This window comes from Acinonyx jubatus, chromosome A3 (assembly GCF_027475565.1).
Source record: "Acinonyx jubatus isolate Ajub_Pintada_27869175 chromosome A3, VMU_Ajub_asm_v1.0, whole genome shotgun sequence".
Lineage (NCBI taxonomy): Eukaryota > Metazoa > Chordata > Mammalia > Carnivora > Felidae > Acinonyx > Acinonyx jubatus.
This window is the reverse complement of record NC_069388.1, coordinates 137,154,740-137,167,873: the sequence shown is the minus strand read 5'-3', so window position 1 is coordinate 137,167,873 and position 13,134 is coordinate 137,154,740. Positions and strand designations below refer to the sequence as shown.

General features: G+C 54.9%; 1 protein-coding gene across 3 annotated transcripts in view; it reads left to right on the top strand.

The window, feature by feature from the left end:
- TPO (thyroid peroxidase) overlaps nucleotides 1–13,134 on the top strand; it is a 45,017-nt gene that overhangs the window by 16,187 nt on the left and 15,696 nt on the right. For all 3 annotated transcript variants that reach the window (XR_008289738.1, XM_027077762.2, XM_053201324.1), the window contains exons 5-9: nucleotides 5,215–5,344; nucleotides 6,972–7,178; nucleotides 8,243–8,761; nucleotides 10,955–11,213; nucleotides 12,043–12,213. Coding sequence is in view for 2 of the 3 variants with exons in the window: in XM_027077762.2 (XP_026933563.2) it covers nucleotides 5,215–5,344; nucleotides 6,972–7,178; nucleotides 8,243–8,761; nucleotides 10,955–11,213; nucleotides 12,043–12,213 (1,286 nt within the window). In the remaining variant the exon portion in view is untranslated. The remainder of the gene's footprint in view (nucleotides 1–5,214; nucleotides 5,345–6,971; nucleotides 7,179–8,242; nucleotides 8,762–10,954; nucleotides 11,214–12,042; nucleotides 12,214–13,134) is intronic.

The window sequence follows — 13,134 nt, the reverse complement described above, 5'->3', positions numbered from 1 at the left end:
CTCAGTGCACATGGGAGACACCGCTCATGGCTGCTCCGGGGTGCACGTCTGTGCCGCAGAGACCAACACGCGTGTGCTCACATGGGCCCTGGGTCCCATCAGCTCCACAAGGCTTGTGCAGCCCCCCCGGGCGTGATGCACACGGGTGTGTTCACACCTGGGGAGTAAAGGCTTAGCAGCTATTTCTTTCTGATCCGTATTTTCTTAACTGGGAAAGCGTATTTTCCTTTTGGGTAGTTCTGGTTATTTCGCTGAGTTTCTACATCTTTTATCTCAGTTTTGAAAGCAGCTTTGTCGTCAGCAGGAAGCCGGGACTGCTGTTCTTTCGAGGTTCGCCGGTGGTCAGACTTCCCTACGAGGTGGCAGAGTTAAATCGCGGATGTGTTCGCCGTTACCAATGTCATGCTTCCCATTTGTCCTAAATTTCACCAGTGCTTCTTTCCGAGTTCTTGGGGTTTGCTTCCTGCTGTGGTCTTTCCTCCACACTCGAACTCGGACACGCAGTGGGCGTTTTTGCTTCCCTTTCTCTTCCATAACCAAGTCCCTTCTTATCCTATAGCTGCTGCCAGGCAGCGAACAGCGGTGCTCTGGGCCTACTGACGGCGGTGCGGTGGCCAGAGCAACCTGGGATTTAACCGTACAAATTCTAAACCTCCACACGGTGGGTTTAAAAACTCTCCACTTATACTGGTTTTCTCGTAGCGTAGACCTCACGTGTGTGGGGCGTGGCTTCTAACCTTCCTTTTCCCTCTGCTGAGAACATCCCAACTGCTGGGCTGCGTCACGCGAAATCAGCAGCCGAAGTGGAGAAGGATGTCTACGGTCTCTCTTCTGTTTGTGTGACCTCATCGGTGCCACAAGCGTGTTGCTCACGAGGAATCGAGTGCACGCCCGTTCACGTGGCCCTTCTCTGCTCTCAGCTGGTCCTTGGGCTCCAGCAGCCACCTGGGTTCCCCGCGTGTGCTGGTGTGGGCATGGGTGCTGCTTGTGTCTCCTACGGTAAATCCAAACGTGACACGTAGGACGTCAGAAATTCACACACGTGCTGTCCAGTTCTGGCTGGTGCGTGCAGCAGGGACCACCTTGATGACTCTCGGAGGCATTCCGGGCTCTATTTCTGTATCCATAAAATGGGAATGATACCGGCAGGGCTGATTTTGAGAGACGCGTTTCTAGAGGTCCCTGCATGCAGTCTACAAGCTCGGGGACAGTAGGTGTTGCCGTGATTGTTACCATGAAATGACTGTTCCACATGTGACCAGTTGGCTCTGGCCGAGGGTGCTAGCCACAGAGGGCCAGAAACATCCTTCAACGTGAATTTTCCCGAGAGCAGGGGGGAGGCCCCTACGATCAGGCAGCTGTGATGTATACTGCTTCTCAAGGTGACAGCGACACTCTTCATGGCTCAGGCTTGGTTAACGTCGAGTTAAAGATGGCAGCCAGTAAACTTGGCCCTCAGCCTCTCTAACCATCTGGCAGAGGCGTGGCGATTGCAGACGACGTTTCCATCCACACGGTGACAGAGACACAGCCTGTTCCTGGATTCGTCTGCTTAATTCCCAGGCCTGCCTGATGTGCGTCCTACACACGGACGTACAGAGAGATTGGGACCAGGTTTGTGGGTCATCATCCTACCAAAGGCTGGCATGCCAGTCTCCTTTACGTGGTAATTCTGCACCAAGCTTCATCCGTGGAGACTTTCTCTCCTCAAAACCCGTGAATTCATAGAGGAAACAATACACTCGGAAGGCAAAACTTGATACATACATTGAAATTATAGGAAAAACCCCCAAACGTACCTAGGTTTAGTATATATAATTCTCTGTATTAATTTGCCAAAAAAAAGTTGTCAAAAACCAAATTAAGTGTCGGATCTGGCTTGCCAACATATGTGGCTGTACGAACGCCAGGCATCTGAAGACTCATGTCCCCAGGGCCCTTTTCTTCTGGCCATTTGCTTTGGGGTCATTTTCACACTGACTTTTTCTTCTCCTTTGTGTTTGGACCGAAGGCACGAAATTGCCCAGCGGAAGTGAAACCTTGAGGATCTCAGCGCACTGAGGGAGCTGTTTGTGTCACCTTTACAGCATCCTCTCCCTTAAACGCCTGCATTTATCTGCTTGAAACCAGCTGTTAGATGGGTCGGCGCCCACGCTGTCCTCAGATCCTTTACTGATATTGACACTTGAATCCAAACAAACCCGAAACGGAACAGCACCCCTGGCAGGCACAGGCCACCCCCCGAGGCCCCACGGACGCTTGTTAGTCTTCAAGGAAAAGTAGATGGTGCTGGTGTTGGTTTCTTGATGAAATATCGAGGAACACAACATGGGCACAGATGTCACCACAATAAGTAAGGTTTCCGGAGTTTGGGGAACACATTGAGCGCGTACCAATTACGGAAAAGCCTGTTCCTCCGGGAGGGTTCAGTAGTGCCCCCTCCACGGCCCATCTCTCACGCTCACGGGTCTTTGCTGCCGCCGATCGGGGAGCTCCAGCAGGGGCCCCCGCACCGCAGGCCGAGATGGTCATGCTTCCAGGCCGGCCGGCAGGGCACCAGGCCACATGGGGTGTGCAGGTCAAGTGCACACCCTTGCTGAGTGTCCACAAAGGCACATGAGTGCCCCTGGGCGGTCGTGATAGCCCACAAGCTACTGAAATAGAAAAGTCACTCGGCACAAACATCGCAGCCTAAGCAGTTAACGTCTCATTCACCTCTTCTTTCTGCCCGTTGCTTTGCTGGATTATTTGTTTTTCGGGTGGAAGTTTGGTGAGTTCTTTATAGATTGTGGATACTAGCCCTTTGTCCAATATGCCATTTGCAAATATCTTTTCCCATTCTGTTGGTTGCCTTTTAGTTTTGTTGATTGTTTCCTTTGCAGTGCAGAAGATTTTATCTTCATGAGGTCCCAATAGTTCATTTTTGCTTTTAATTCCTGTGCCTTTGAGGATGTGTCAAATAAATTGCTGCGGCTGAGGTCAGAGAGGTTTTTTCCTGCTTTCTGCTCTAGGGTTTTGATGGTTTCCTGTCTCACATTCAGGTCCTTTATCCATTTTGAGTTTATTTTTTTGAATGGTGTAAGAAAGTGTTCTAGTTTCATTCTTCTGCATGTTGCTGTCCAGTTCTCCCAGCACCATTTGTTAAAGAGACCGTCTTTTTTCCATTGGATATTCTTTCCTGCTTTGTTGAAGATTAGTTGGCCATACTTTTGTGGGTCCAATTCTGGAGTCTCTATTCCATTGGTCTATGTGTCTGTTTTTGTGCCAATACCACGCTGTCTTGATGATTACAGCTTTGTAGTAGAGGCCAAAGTCTGGGATCGTGATGCCTCCCGCTTTGGTTTTCTTCTTCAATATTACTTTGGCTATTTGGGGTCTTTTGTGGTTCCATACAGATTTTAGGATTTGACCAACAGGCGCATGAAAAGATACTCAACGTCATTCCTCATCAGGGAAATACAAATCAAAGCCACACTGAGATACCACCTCATGCCGGTGAGAGTGGCTAAAATGAACAAGTCAGGAGACTGTAGATTCTAGCGAGGATGTGGAGAAACAGGAACCCTCGTGCACTGTTGGTGGGAATGCAAACTGGTGCAGCCGCTCTGGAAAATAGTGTGGAGTTTCCTCAAAAAATTAAAAATAGAACTACCCTATGACCCAGCAATAGCACTGCTAGGAATTTACCCAAGGGACACAGGAGTGCTGATGCAGAGGGGCACTTGTACCCCATTGTTTATAGCGGCACTTTCAACCATAGCCAAAGTATGGAAAAAGCCTAAATGTCCATCAACTGACGAATGGATAAAGAAGATGTGGTTTATATATACGATGGAATACTACTTGGCAATGAGAAAGAATGAAATCTGGCCATTTGTAGCAATGTGGATGGAACTGGAGGGTATTATGCTAAGTGAAATAAATCAGGCAGAGAAAGACAGATATCATATGTTTTCACTCATATGCAGATCCTGAGAAACTTAACAGTGGGGAGGGGAAGAGGGGAAAAAGTTACAGAGAGGGAAGGAGGCAAACCATAAGAGACTCTTAAATACTGAGAATAAACCAAGGGTTGATGGGGGATGGGGGAGAGGGGAAAGTGGGTGATGGGCATTGAGGAGGGCACCTGTTGGGATGAGCACTGGGTGTTGTATGGAAACCAATTTGACAATAAATTATATAAAAAAAAAAAATCTCATTTGTAACTGATTGAAAGAGCACCCCTCCAAGCCATTCTTCATGGGATTCCAGTAAAGAGAAACCAACTATAACAAATCTGACACCTTATTGGAGCGCACACCAATCTCCCCACGCTGACTTATGGCAGCTAATTAAACGCATTGCTGTCCCGTGTCGCTCTGCAAATTGAACCACTCCAGTGTGCTGGAGATCAACGAAGGACTGATAATCAAATTATCCCCACCCACTGTCCCTGCAGACACACAAAAGTGCCCATCCCGCCTCCTGCTAGGCGCTCCCGAGGGTTCCCGGGGAAGGCAGCCGCGATGCGATGGATGCAATAAAACCCTTTTCCCTAAGTCAGGAGCCATGTGGCACCATCAGGAGAAGCTGCGTTCAGTCTGTCCTTCTAATGTGCTGACTCCATTGCCCAGATCAGAAACCACTCGCAGGAGCTCCCGGTTCTCTTCCCTCTTAGAGCATCGGAATTTATGTCAGAATGATCCACATACATGATGTCCTTAATAATGATAATTGTGTCAGAACACAACTCATTTTTAAATACGTCTATTTCTAAACACTCCACAAACTAAAAAAGCCACTCAGCGTGTCACGAGTCTCTTAGACTTTGCTACTTAGGTGCTCCAAGTACCTACACATCAGATGCACGAAAGGGTCGTTGAAGTCTAGATCCCAATGTTTGCCCACTCAGGTCCTTCTGCCGTGTGACCTCCTGAGTCAGACGCTTGCCTACTGCCTTCAAATGGCCACCTTGCTCGTTTCTCTTGCAGAGAGCACCACAGGGCCGCCCCAGATGCCGAGTGACCCCACGTGGATTTGGTTGGTAAATGCCAAGGGAGCATGAACAATTTTATACCCAAATTAGCCGTTAAAAAACAAAGAACAGATTTTTCTGTAGCAGAAAATTCCCATTTCCTTTTGCTCTTTGAACCAGTGTTTCCATTGTAATTCATCTATCACTTTCCCCAGATGTAGGCTATCTCATGATTGGAAGCCTCACATTTGTTTCTGCAGAGACCATCCCAGGTGGGGAGCCTCCAACACAGCCCTGGCCAGGTGGCTGCCCCCCGCCTATGAAGACGGCATCAGCGAGGCCAGGGGGTGGAACCCCCACGTCCTGTACAACGGCTTTCCACTGCCCCCCGTACGTAGCTCACAGCGCTGTGTCCCCACGATGCTCCCCGGCCACCCGCCACCTCAGAGGAAGCCAGCCTGCTCAGGGCAGTGGGCTCAGAGAGTCCCCGTCCACCCTCGTGACCCCTGTGCTCCAGGGCACAGAGAGATCCCAGTCACCAGCCAGGGAGCACAACAAGGCAGATTTAAGTTAAAGTTCCTCTAACTCTCTGCTCGTCACCTCATTTCAGTATTTGAAAGAAATCCTCTATGCATGGGCAGAGGAGGAGGTGTATTCAAAGATTCTTAAAGTTACGTAATTCATTCATTCATGCAAAACCATGGATGGTTGCCGCTTTACTCCCAGAGGCAAATTATTTGCTAAGCAAACTCATATCCAATCCACTGATCAATTTGGTTAAAAAAATGGATATTTGACCCTCCATTTGACTACTTGCTTCCATGAACAAACCAGTCTGCTTGGTCCCGTCCTGTATGTGACAGTGGAATTCTCCAGAAACATAAAAGGGACGCCCTGTTCAGTGTGAGAAGTCAGGATCTGACCACGCCAGCTTGGGGACCGCCACCCCGTCCCCAGGCTCCGCTACGGAAACCAACAGCTTCCCTGGGAGGTCTTCCGTTGGCTGACAGGCAGGAGGACAGGAGCCGCCTGGTGTCAGAGCCGCACCGTGGGCTCCCTGCGGTTGGCACAGGCCCCTCTGGGTGTGCTAACCCGTACTTTTCTGCAGGTCACTTGCAGCCTCCATTCAGCTGCCTGGGTAATGAGGTAATAACACCTTTCCTGTCCTACACTAGCTGCCAGACCTGTCGGAGCCGTGAGGCTTTCTGAACTCTCAGTGTTAAGGGCAACCCCGCCAGAATTACACAGCTACTCAGGTCAGAGCTCAGGTACCTTTAATGGGATGTATTAGTTTCCTGCTGCTGCTGTAACAAGTTAGCACAATTTTAGTGCCTTAAACTACGCAAAGTTACCAGAAGTCTGACATGGGTCTCACTGGCCTCCAATCCAGGTGTGGGCTGGGCTTCGTTCCACCTGGAGGCTGGGGTCTGCTTCTTGGCCCCCTGGCTTCCAGGGACACTGCCTCCTTGGCTCTTGCCCCCCCCAAAGCTGCATCCCCTCTGCCTACAGTCAGGAGAAGCTCTCCGATTTTAAGAACCATGTGATTGCATGGGATCCACTTGGAAACCCAGGGTAGCCCCCTGTCTTGAGGTCCTTACAGTAATCACAGCCACAAAGGTGTCAAGGCCTGGGGAACAGCCCTCCGTGGCCCTGTCCTCTGAGTCATGACCTCTGTCACACCAATGGCTAGATGTGTAATAAATTACCTAATTTAATCCCCACAACGATCCTGAAATATCAACATTTCATACTCACGTACAGATAATGAAACTAAGACTCAGGGCAGTTAACTAAGGCCCCCCAATCACCACAAACCAATGCATTATGCTGAAGGCAGCCTGGATGTGTCCACCCACCCTAATGCCACAGACTCGAACTTCTGAGCGCCAGCCATCCGTGAATGGGCGCAGCCTCCTGTCCTGTGAACGAGCACGGCCCTACGACCCTCAGGGTCCCCCAGTGTCCTCTTTCTCTGCCGATGGCCTTCCCATATGACAAGCTGGTCTCTTTCGCCCAGGTCCGGGAGGTGACAAGGCAAGTTATTCGAGTTTCCAATGAGGCCGTCACGGAAGATGACCAATATTCTGATCTCCTGATGGTGTGGGGCCAATATATTGATCACGACATCGCATTCACCCCTCAGAGCACCAGGAAAGTTGCATCTGAGGGAGAAGCTGATTGCCAGTTGACCTGCAAAAACCAAGACCCGTGTTTTCCCATACAGGTACAAATTTAAACTTCTTCACATTGGTTACAAAAGTAATAGATGTCATTTAAAAAATCAAACAGAAGTGTAAAATGAAAGGTCAAAACCTATGGATGCGGCCAGAAATTGCCTGTGCATGTATGTACATAAGGTGTCCTTATGTGCGTACAGGAGCCTCACGCACAGCTCATGTGTCGCACTGCGTGCGTTGCTCCCAACTTGGTGTGGGTCTCCGAGCAGTAGTTATAGTTCTCCCCGTGTCATTAAGTGGACAGAAACGTGATTGTTTTAAGACTTCGACAGTCCTGCAGTACGCGTCATAACTTACTAACGATTAGCTTCTTCATGAGCATTTAGGTGGTTTTAAGCTTTGTTGTTTTAAAATGCTGTCGCAAATAACAAAGCGGGCGCACACCTGGACATAGAGCCTGGGGCACGCATACACACCTAGCGGGCACATCGGCAGGGCTAACGGTGCAGAGCTGGGGGAGCACAGAATGCGCCCACAGACACTGCAAATCTGGTCTCTGTAAATATTGTGCTAATTTCCTCTCTTACTAGCAAGGGAAGAGACAGTGCAGGTAAGGGTTTAATCACTTCTCTTTGGAAAACATCCTCAAAGGTCAGGGGTAGGGGGAGCACTTTCTACCCAAAAGCAGACTGTCTGGGCCGTGTCCCCTAGGTACCACACACCTTCCTGGAGCAGCCACTCTGGGCCACGCTGTGCCCGAGCTTGGTGGGAGGTCCCGATAAGAGAACCAGAAGTTAGGACCCTTCCGGCGTCTGCAGAGGAGGCCCCAACAGGCCAGGCATCTAAACAAAACAGACCAAAAGGAAAGATTGTGGAGAAGGGGTGAAAGGGCACCATGGGGCCTGCACCAATCACAGCTAAGGAAACTCCAGCCTCCTCCGAATGTCCTGACCCCGCCAGGAAGGGGGAGCTGGAGGGGGACAAGTGGGCAGGGCAGGAGACAGAAGTGGGCGGGGCAGACAGCGGCACCGTTGTCCTAGGGTCCGGGCCTGCCTAGAGCTTTCAGGGTGTCTGCAGAGGCCCAGTGACCCGGTCTCCCCTTTCCCGGCAGCTACCCACCAACGGCTCGGGGACCTCAGGCCGGTCCTGTTTGCCATTTTACCGCTCCTCCGCGGCCTGTGGCACCGGTATCCAAGGCGCCTTCTTTGGCAACCTGACCTCGGCGAACCCGCGACAGCAGATGAACGGGCTGACCTCTTTCCTGGACGCATCCACCGTGTACGGCAGCTCCCCGGCCTTGGAGAAGCAGCTGCGCAACTGGACCAGTGCAGAGGGGCTGCTCCGGGTCAACACGCGCCACTGGGACGCCGGCCGCGCCTACCTGCCCTTCGCGCGGCCACCTGGGCCCACGGGCTGCGCGCCCGAGCCCGGCACCCGCGGGACGGCCCAGGCGCCTTGCTTCCTGGCCGGGGACGGCCGTGCCAGCGAGGTCCCCGCCCTGACGGCCTTGCACACACTGTGGCTGCGGGAGCACAACCGCCTGGCCGTGGCGCTCAAGGCCCTCAACGCGCACTGGAGCGCGGACACCACCTACCAGGAGGCGCGCAAGGTGGTGGGCGCCTTGCACCAGGTGTGAGAGGTCACTGGGACGCCCTGTGCTAGCGTGAGCAACGGGAGCTGGGCGGGAGGCGGGGAGCACGGGAGCCCCGAGGTTCAGGAGTAGAGCTCCGGAAGGAGCTGCGTGCTTGTGTAAGCGGGGGGAGCCCCGTGGTGCGGGAAGGCGTGGGGGTGGGAGGGCAGGAGCCCCGTGGTGCAGGAATAGAGCTCCGGAAGGAGCTGCGCGCTTGTGTAAGCGGGTTGGGGGGGGAGCCCCGTGGTGCGGGGAGGGGTGGGGTGTAGAGGGCGGAAGCCCCCTGGTGCAGGGGGCGGGGTAAGAGCGCGGGAGCCCAGTGCTGTGGGGGTGGTGCTGGAGGGTGGAGCCGGTCGTGGGAACCTGATGCCCATGCTTACATGGACCCGCAGGCGGTGGAGGGGAGCTCACCTCTGAGTCACATTCACGATTCACAGAGGGGAACACGCGGTCGGCGAAATAAAAGAAGTGATAACCACGTAGGGCCTGTGAAGGGGCGTTTAGGCAGATTTGGAGGACGGCAATGTAATGTGACCCGGAAACCCGCCACCGTCTTATGGCAAAGTCAAACAGCCCGTCAGACACGCTCTGACCTTGAACAAAGTGGCCTCCGATGCAGGCGCATCGGTTCTCAGACAGGGTCCCGTCGGGGGCGTCCCGCCCCCCGCTCTGCCATGGCGCGTGTCCCCTTATTTTCTGTGTCGTGTCGTGTCTGTGCCCCTTCCCCGAACGCACGCTCCGCGGGGACAGACGGTCTGTTTCCCAGCTGTCCCGTCTGAGCAGGGGTCCAGGTCCAAGGGCAAGAACGAAGCAGAGCCCCGCCCATCACCCCGGAGCCCTCCCTGCGGCTGCCCAGGACTTTACATTTCTGAGGCTCACATTTCACTTTCAAACTTCCTTCTGTGTTTTCTTTGGTCAATAGCTTCTCTTCGGGGTTTTTGCAAATGCCTTGGAAACCTTAAAATAACGATAGGTTGCATTGAAAGAGTTGGTAAAACCCTTGCAGGGGCATGGTCTGCGTCCTGGGGGCCCCTCAGCCCCCGGACAGACAGCACTGTGCGGGGGAGGGGGGGGTCCCCTGCCCCAGGTCGAGGAAGGGGCTCCCACGAGGGGAACCCACAGGTGTAGAACAAACAAGAACCTTGTGGAGAAGTCACTTTGAGGCCTTACTGCAGGGCAGGGCGAGCTGAGACCTGGTCCAGTCAGGGGGCTGCACCTGTCTCTCCGCTGGGTCCTGTGATCCTGAAGGGCACCTGGGGAGGGTCACAGGCCGCGTCAGTCCTGTCCCCTTAGACAGAGCGATGCATCTTCCAGGTTGGGACCAAATTAGGACGAGGCCTCATTTACAAAACCCACACGCGGGTTCGGCTCCTGTGGGGACCCCTGCCGGCCCCTTGCCTTCGTGCTTCTGTTACAACGAACTAACGACCTGACAGACACAATTCAGGGGGGGAAGGAGTGACAGGGTGTTTCTCTCGGCCTAAATTTTAACCGGCGAGGACCCTTCAATCCCACGTAGCCCTCGGCTTGCGCGCCATTTCCTTCCCGCTTCCGGGCGGGGAGTCCAGCAGCACCCCGGACCCTCTCTGTAAGTAACGTGTCTGCCACGTGGACACCACACTGCACACCCAGCACAGAAAACCACAGCTGTTTCCTGCTCTCACGGAAACTCCACGAAAGAGGTTCTCCAGATAAGGGAGCCGGTCCAGAGAGGCCCCCGACCCTCCCAGAGTAGCGCAACTAAGAAGGAGGAGGTGGGATTTGAACTCCCGGCTCTGAATCCTGAGCCTCTGGTCTCAGGATCCGCAAAACGCCTGGACTTCTGACTTGCGCTCTGAGTTCAGGCGTCGCCGGAGTGCCCACGGGTGAAGCGCGGTGCAGTGCCACAGCCCCGGTGTCTGCGTGGTGTGCAGCCACGTTTTGTGTGGCCTTCCCTGCGGGGTGTCTGGGGGTGTTGCTGACACGTGCCCCATCCCATAAATGCCAGAGCTGTGAGGTCGCTCCTCGCATCCGTTCAGCTGGTTGCCTGTTCCCTTGCCTGGGTGGCACATCCCTCCTGGAACACCTCTGCCCCCCCCCGCCCCGGCATGTGCAGGAGGAAGTCCTCCCTTGTCTCTGGACATGGCCCCGGTCTGCCCCCGGGCCCTGCTGGAGGCGCCCCGCTCAGAAACTCCTGTTTTCCCTTCTCCGTAGATCATCACCATGCGAGACTACATCCCCAAAGTCCTGGGCCCCGAGGCCTTCCAGCAGCACGTGGGCCCCTATGAGGGCTATGACCCCACCGTGGACCCCACCGTGTCCAACGTGTTTTCCACGGCCGCCTTCCGCTTCGGCCACGCCACGGTGCACCCGCTGGTGCGGCGGCTGGACGCCAGCTTCCGGGAGCACCCCGCGCTCCCCCCGCTGCGGCTGCAGGATGCCTTCTTCAGCCCCTGGAGGGTCCTCAAGGAAGGTGCGCCCCCTCCCGCAGGCTCCCTGGCACAAGCGCCCACAAACCCATGGTGACGGCAGGCTTTCCGCTCCCAGCACATTTGGCCGAATTCTGTGTGGTTATCGGCCTTTACGGGGAAAGTCAAACCTTGAAGCTTTTTTTTTTTTTTTTAAACATTTTTTTTTTCAACGTTTATTTATTTTTGGGACAGAGAGAGAGCATGAACGGGGGAGGGGCAGAGAGAGAGGGAGACACAGAATCGGAAACAGGCTCCAGGCTCTGAGCCATCAGCCCAGAGCCTGACGCGGGGCTCGAACCCACGGACCGCGAGATCGTGACCTGGCTGAAGTCGGATGCTTAACCGACTGCGCCACCCAGGCGCCCCCCTTGAGGCTTTTTAAAGGCTCGACCGCTCATCAGAAAACCTCCTCCCAGATTCTGAAGCTCTTCAGCGTCCGCAGGGTGGCCACCTGAGGTGCAGCCCCCCTCCACCTAGTGTTTCAAAGCTCGTGTAGAAACCTCGTTAGCACACGTTCGTTAAAAGTAACACCGTCCTCACTGGTGCACAACGTGAGAACGTCAGGACTGCCGGTTCCTTCTCTGGGTCCCCTTTGGGCCTGCAGCCTGCCCCCTACGCTCACCAGTCAGTCCCCTGGGGGGCCCGGCCAGGTGCCGACCCACCCACATGGCAGAACCCAGGCAGTACTGGGAAGCCCTCGGAGTCACGTGAAGGGAATTGGAGAACCTGAAGGGCTCATCTGTTAAGAACAAGCAGAGATGGCCATCGGACATGCTGTGGTTTTCCCAGGACTCATGAGACAATCTTGGCCTCTTCCGTGATATTTTCCAGGTGGTTTGGACCCCCTCGTGAGGGGCCTTCTCTCGAGACCAGCCAAGCTGCAGGTACAGGACCAGCTGATGAACGAGGAGCTGACAGAGAGGCTGTTCGTGCTGGGGAGCTCGGGTATGCTGGACCTGGCGTCCATCAACCTGCAGCGGGGCCGGGACCACGGCCTGCCAGGTCTGCCTGCTCCCGGCTTCTCCCCGGGCTCCTCGTTGGGCTCCTCCCCCGACTCTCCTTGGGCTCCTCCCTGGGCTCCTCCTTGGGCTCACCTCCTCAGACTCACTTCCCCAGGCTCCTCTCCGACTCTCCTTGGGCTCCTCCCCGGGCTCCTCGTTGGGCTCCTCCCCCGACTCTCCTTGGGCTCTTCCCTGGGTTCCTCCTTGGGCTCACCTCCCCAGACTCACTTCCCCGGGCTCCTCCCTGGCTCACCTCCCACCTGGGCCTGTCTTCTCAGAAGTAAATGCGTCGCCAGCCTTTGTCCAGTCTCTAAGAAATGGGCTTTCCAAGCATCCTCGTTCATCCACTGGGAGCTCATTCAGCTTGCTCAGAGGACAGGCCCGCAGGGCGCCCGGGGCCTCCCAGTGGGGCAGGAGCAGGGGGTTTAAAAAGAGGAAGAGGGAGATGGTCTGGCCTCCCAGCAGCCCACACGAGGCACAGCTCCAGGGGAGTCAGAGGCGGCTGTCCTGCCCACCCCTCCCTGTCACCGTCCCAATCAGCACACAGCCTTCTGCTGCCTCCAGGCCATCTCACCCCAGCAGTCTGATTCCCTGGCCACTGTGTGGGTGGGAACCCTCTTCCCGGGAGGCTCTTAGCTCCCCACCCCCACCTGCCATGCCCACTCAGGCCCCATCACCCTTACCTGTCCCAACCCTCGCTGCCCCAGCCCTGAGACCCTCTGGGATGCCCTCCATGGCCTTTCCTCTGGGGTGCCCATAGTTGGGCTGTCTGGCCAGCCTTTGGTAGCCACGCGAGGCCCCTGCCGCCTGCCACCCAGTCTCTGTGTGTAGACACGCCTCCCCTGGTGCCTGGGGAGCCCCTCCGGGTCAGGGGCCACGCCGCACGTGTCCCCTCTCTGCGTGTGTTGGGGACTCACAGACC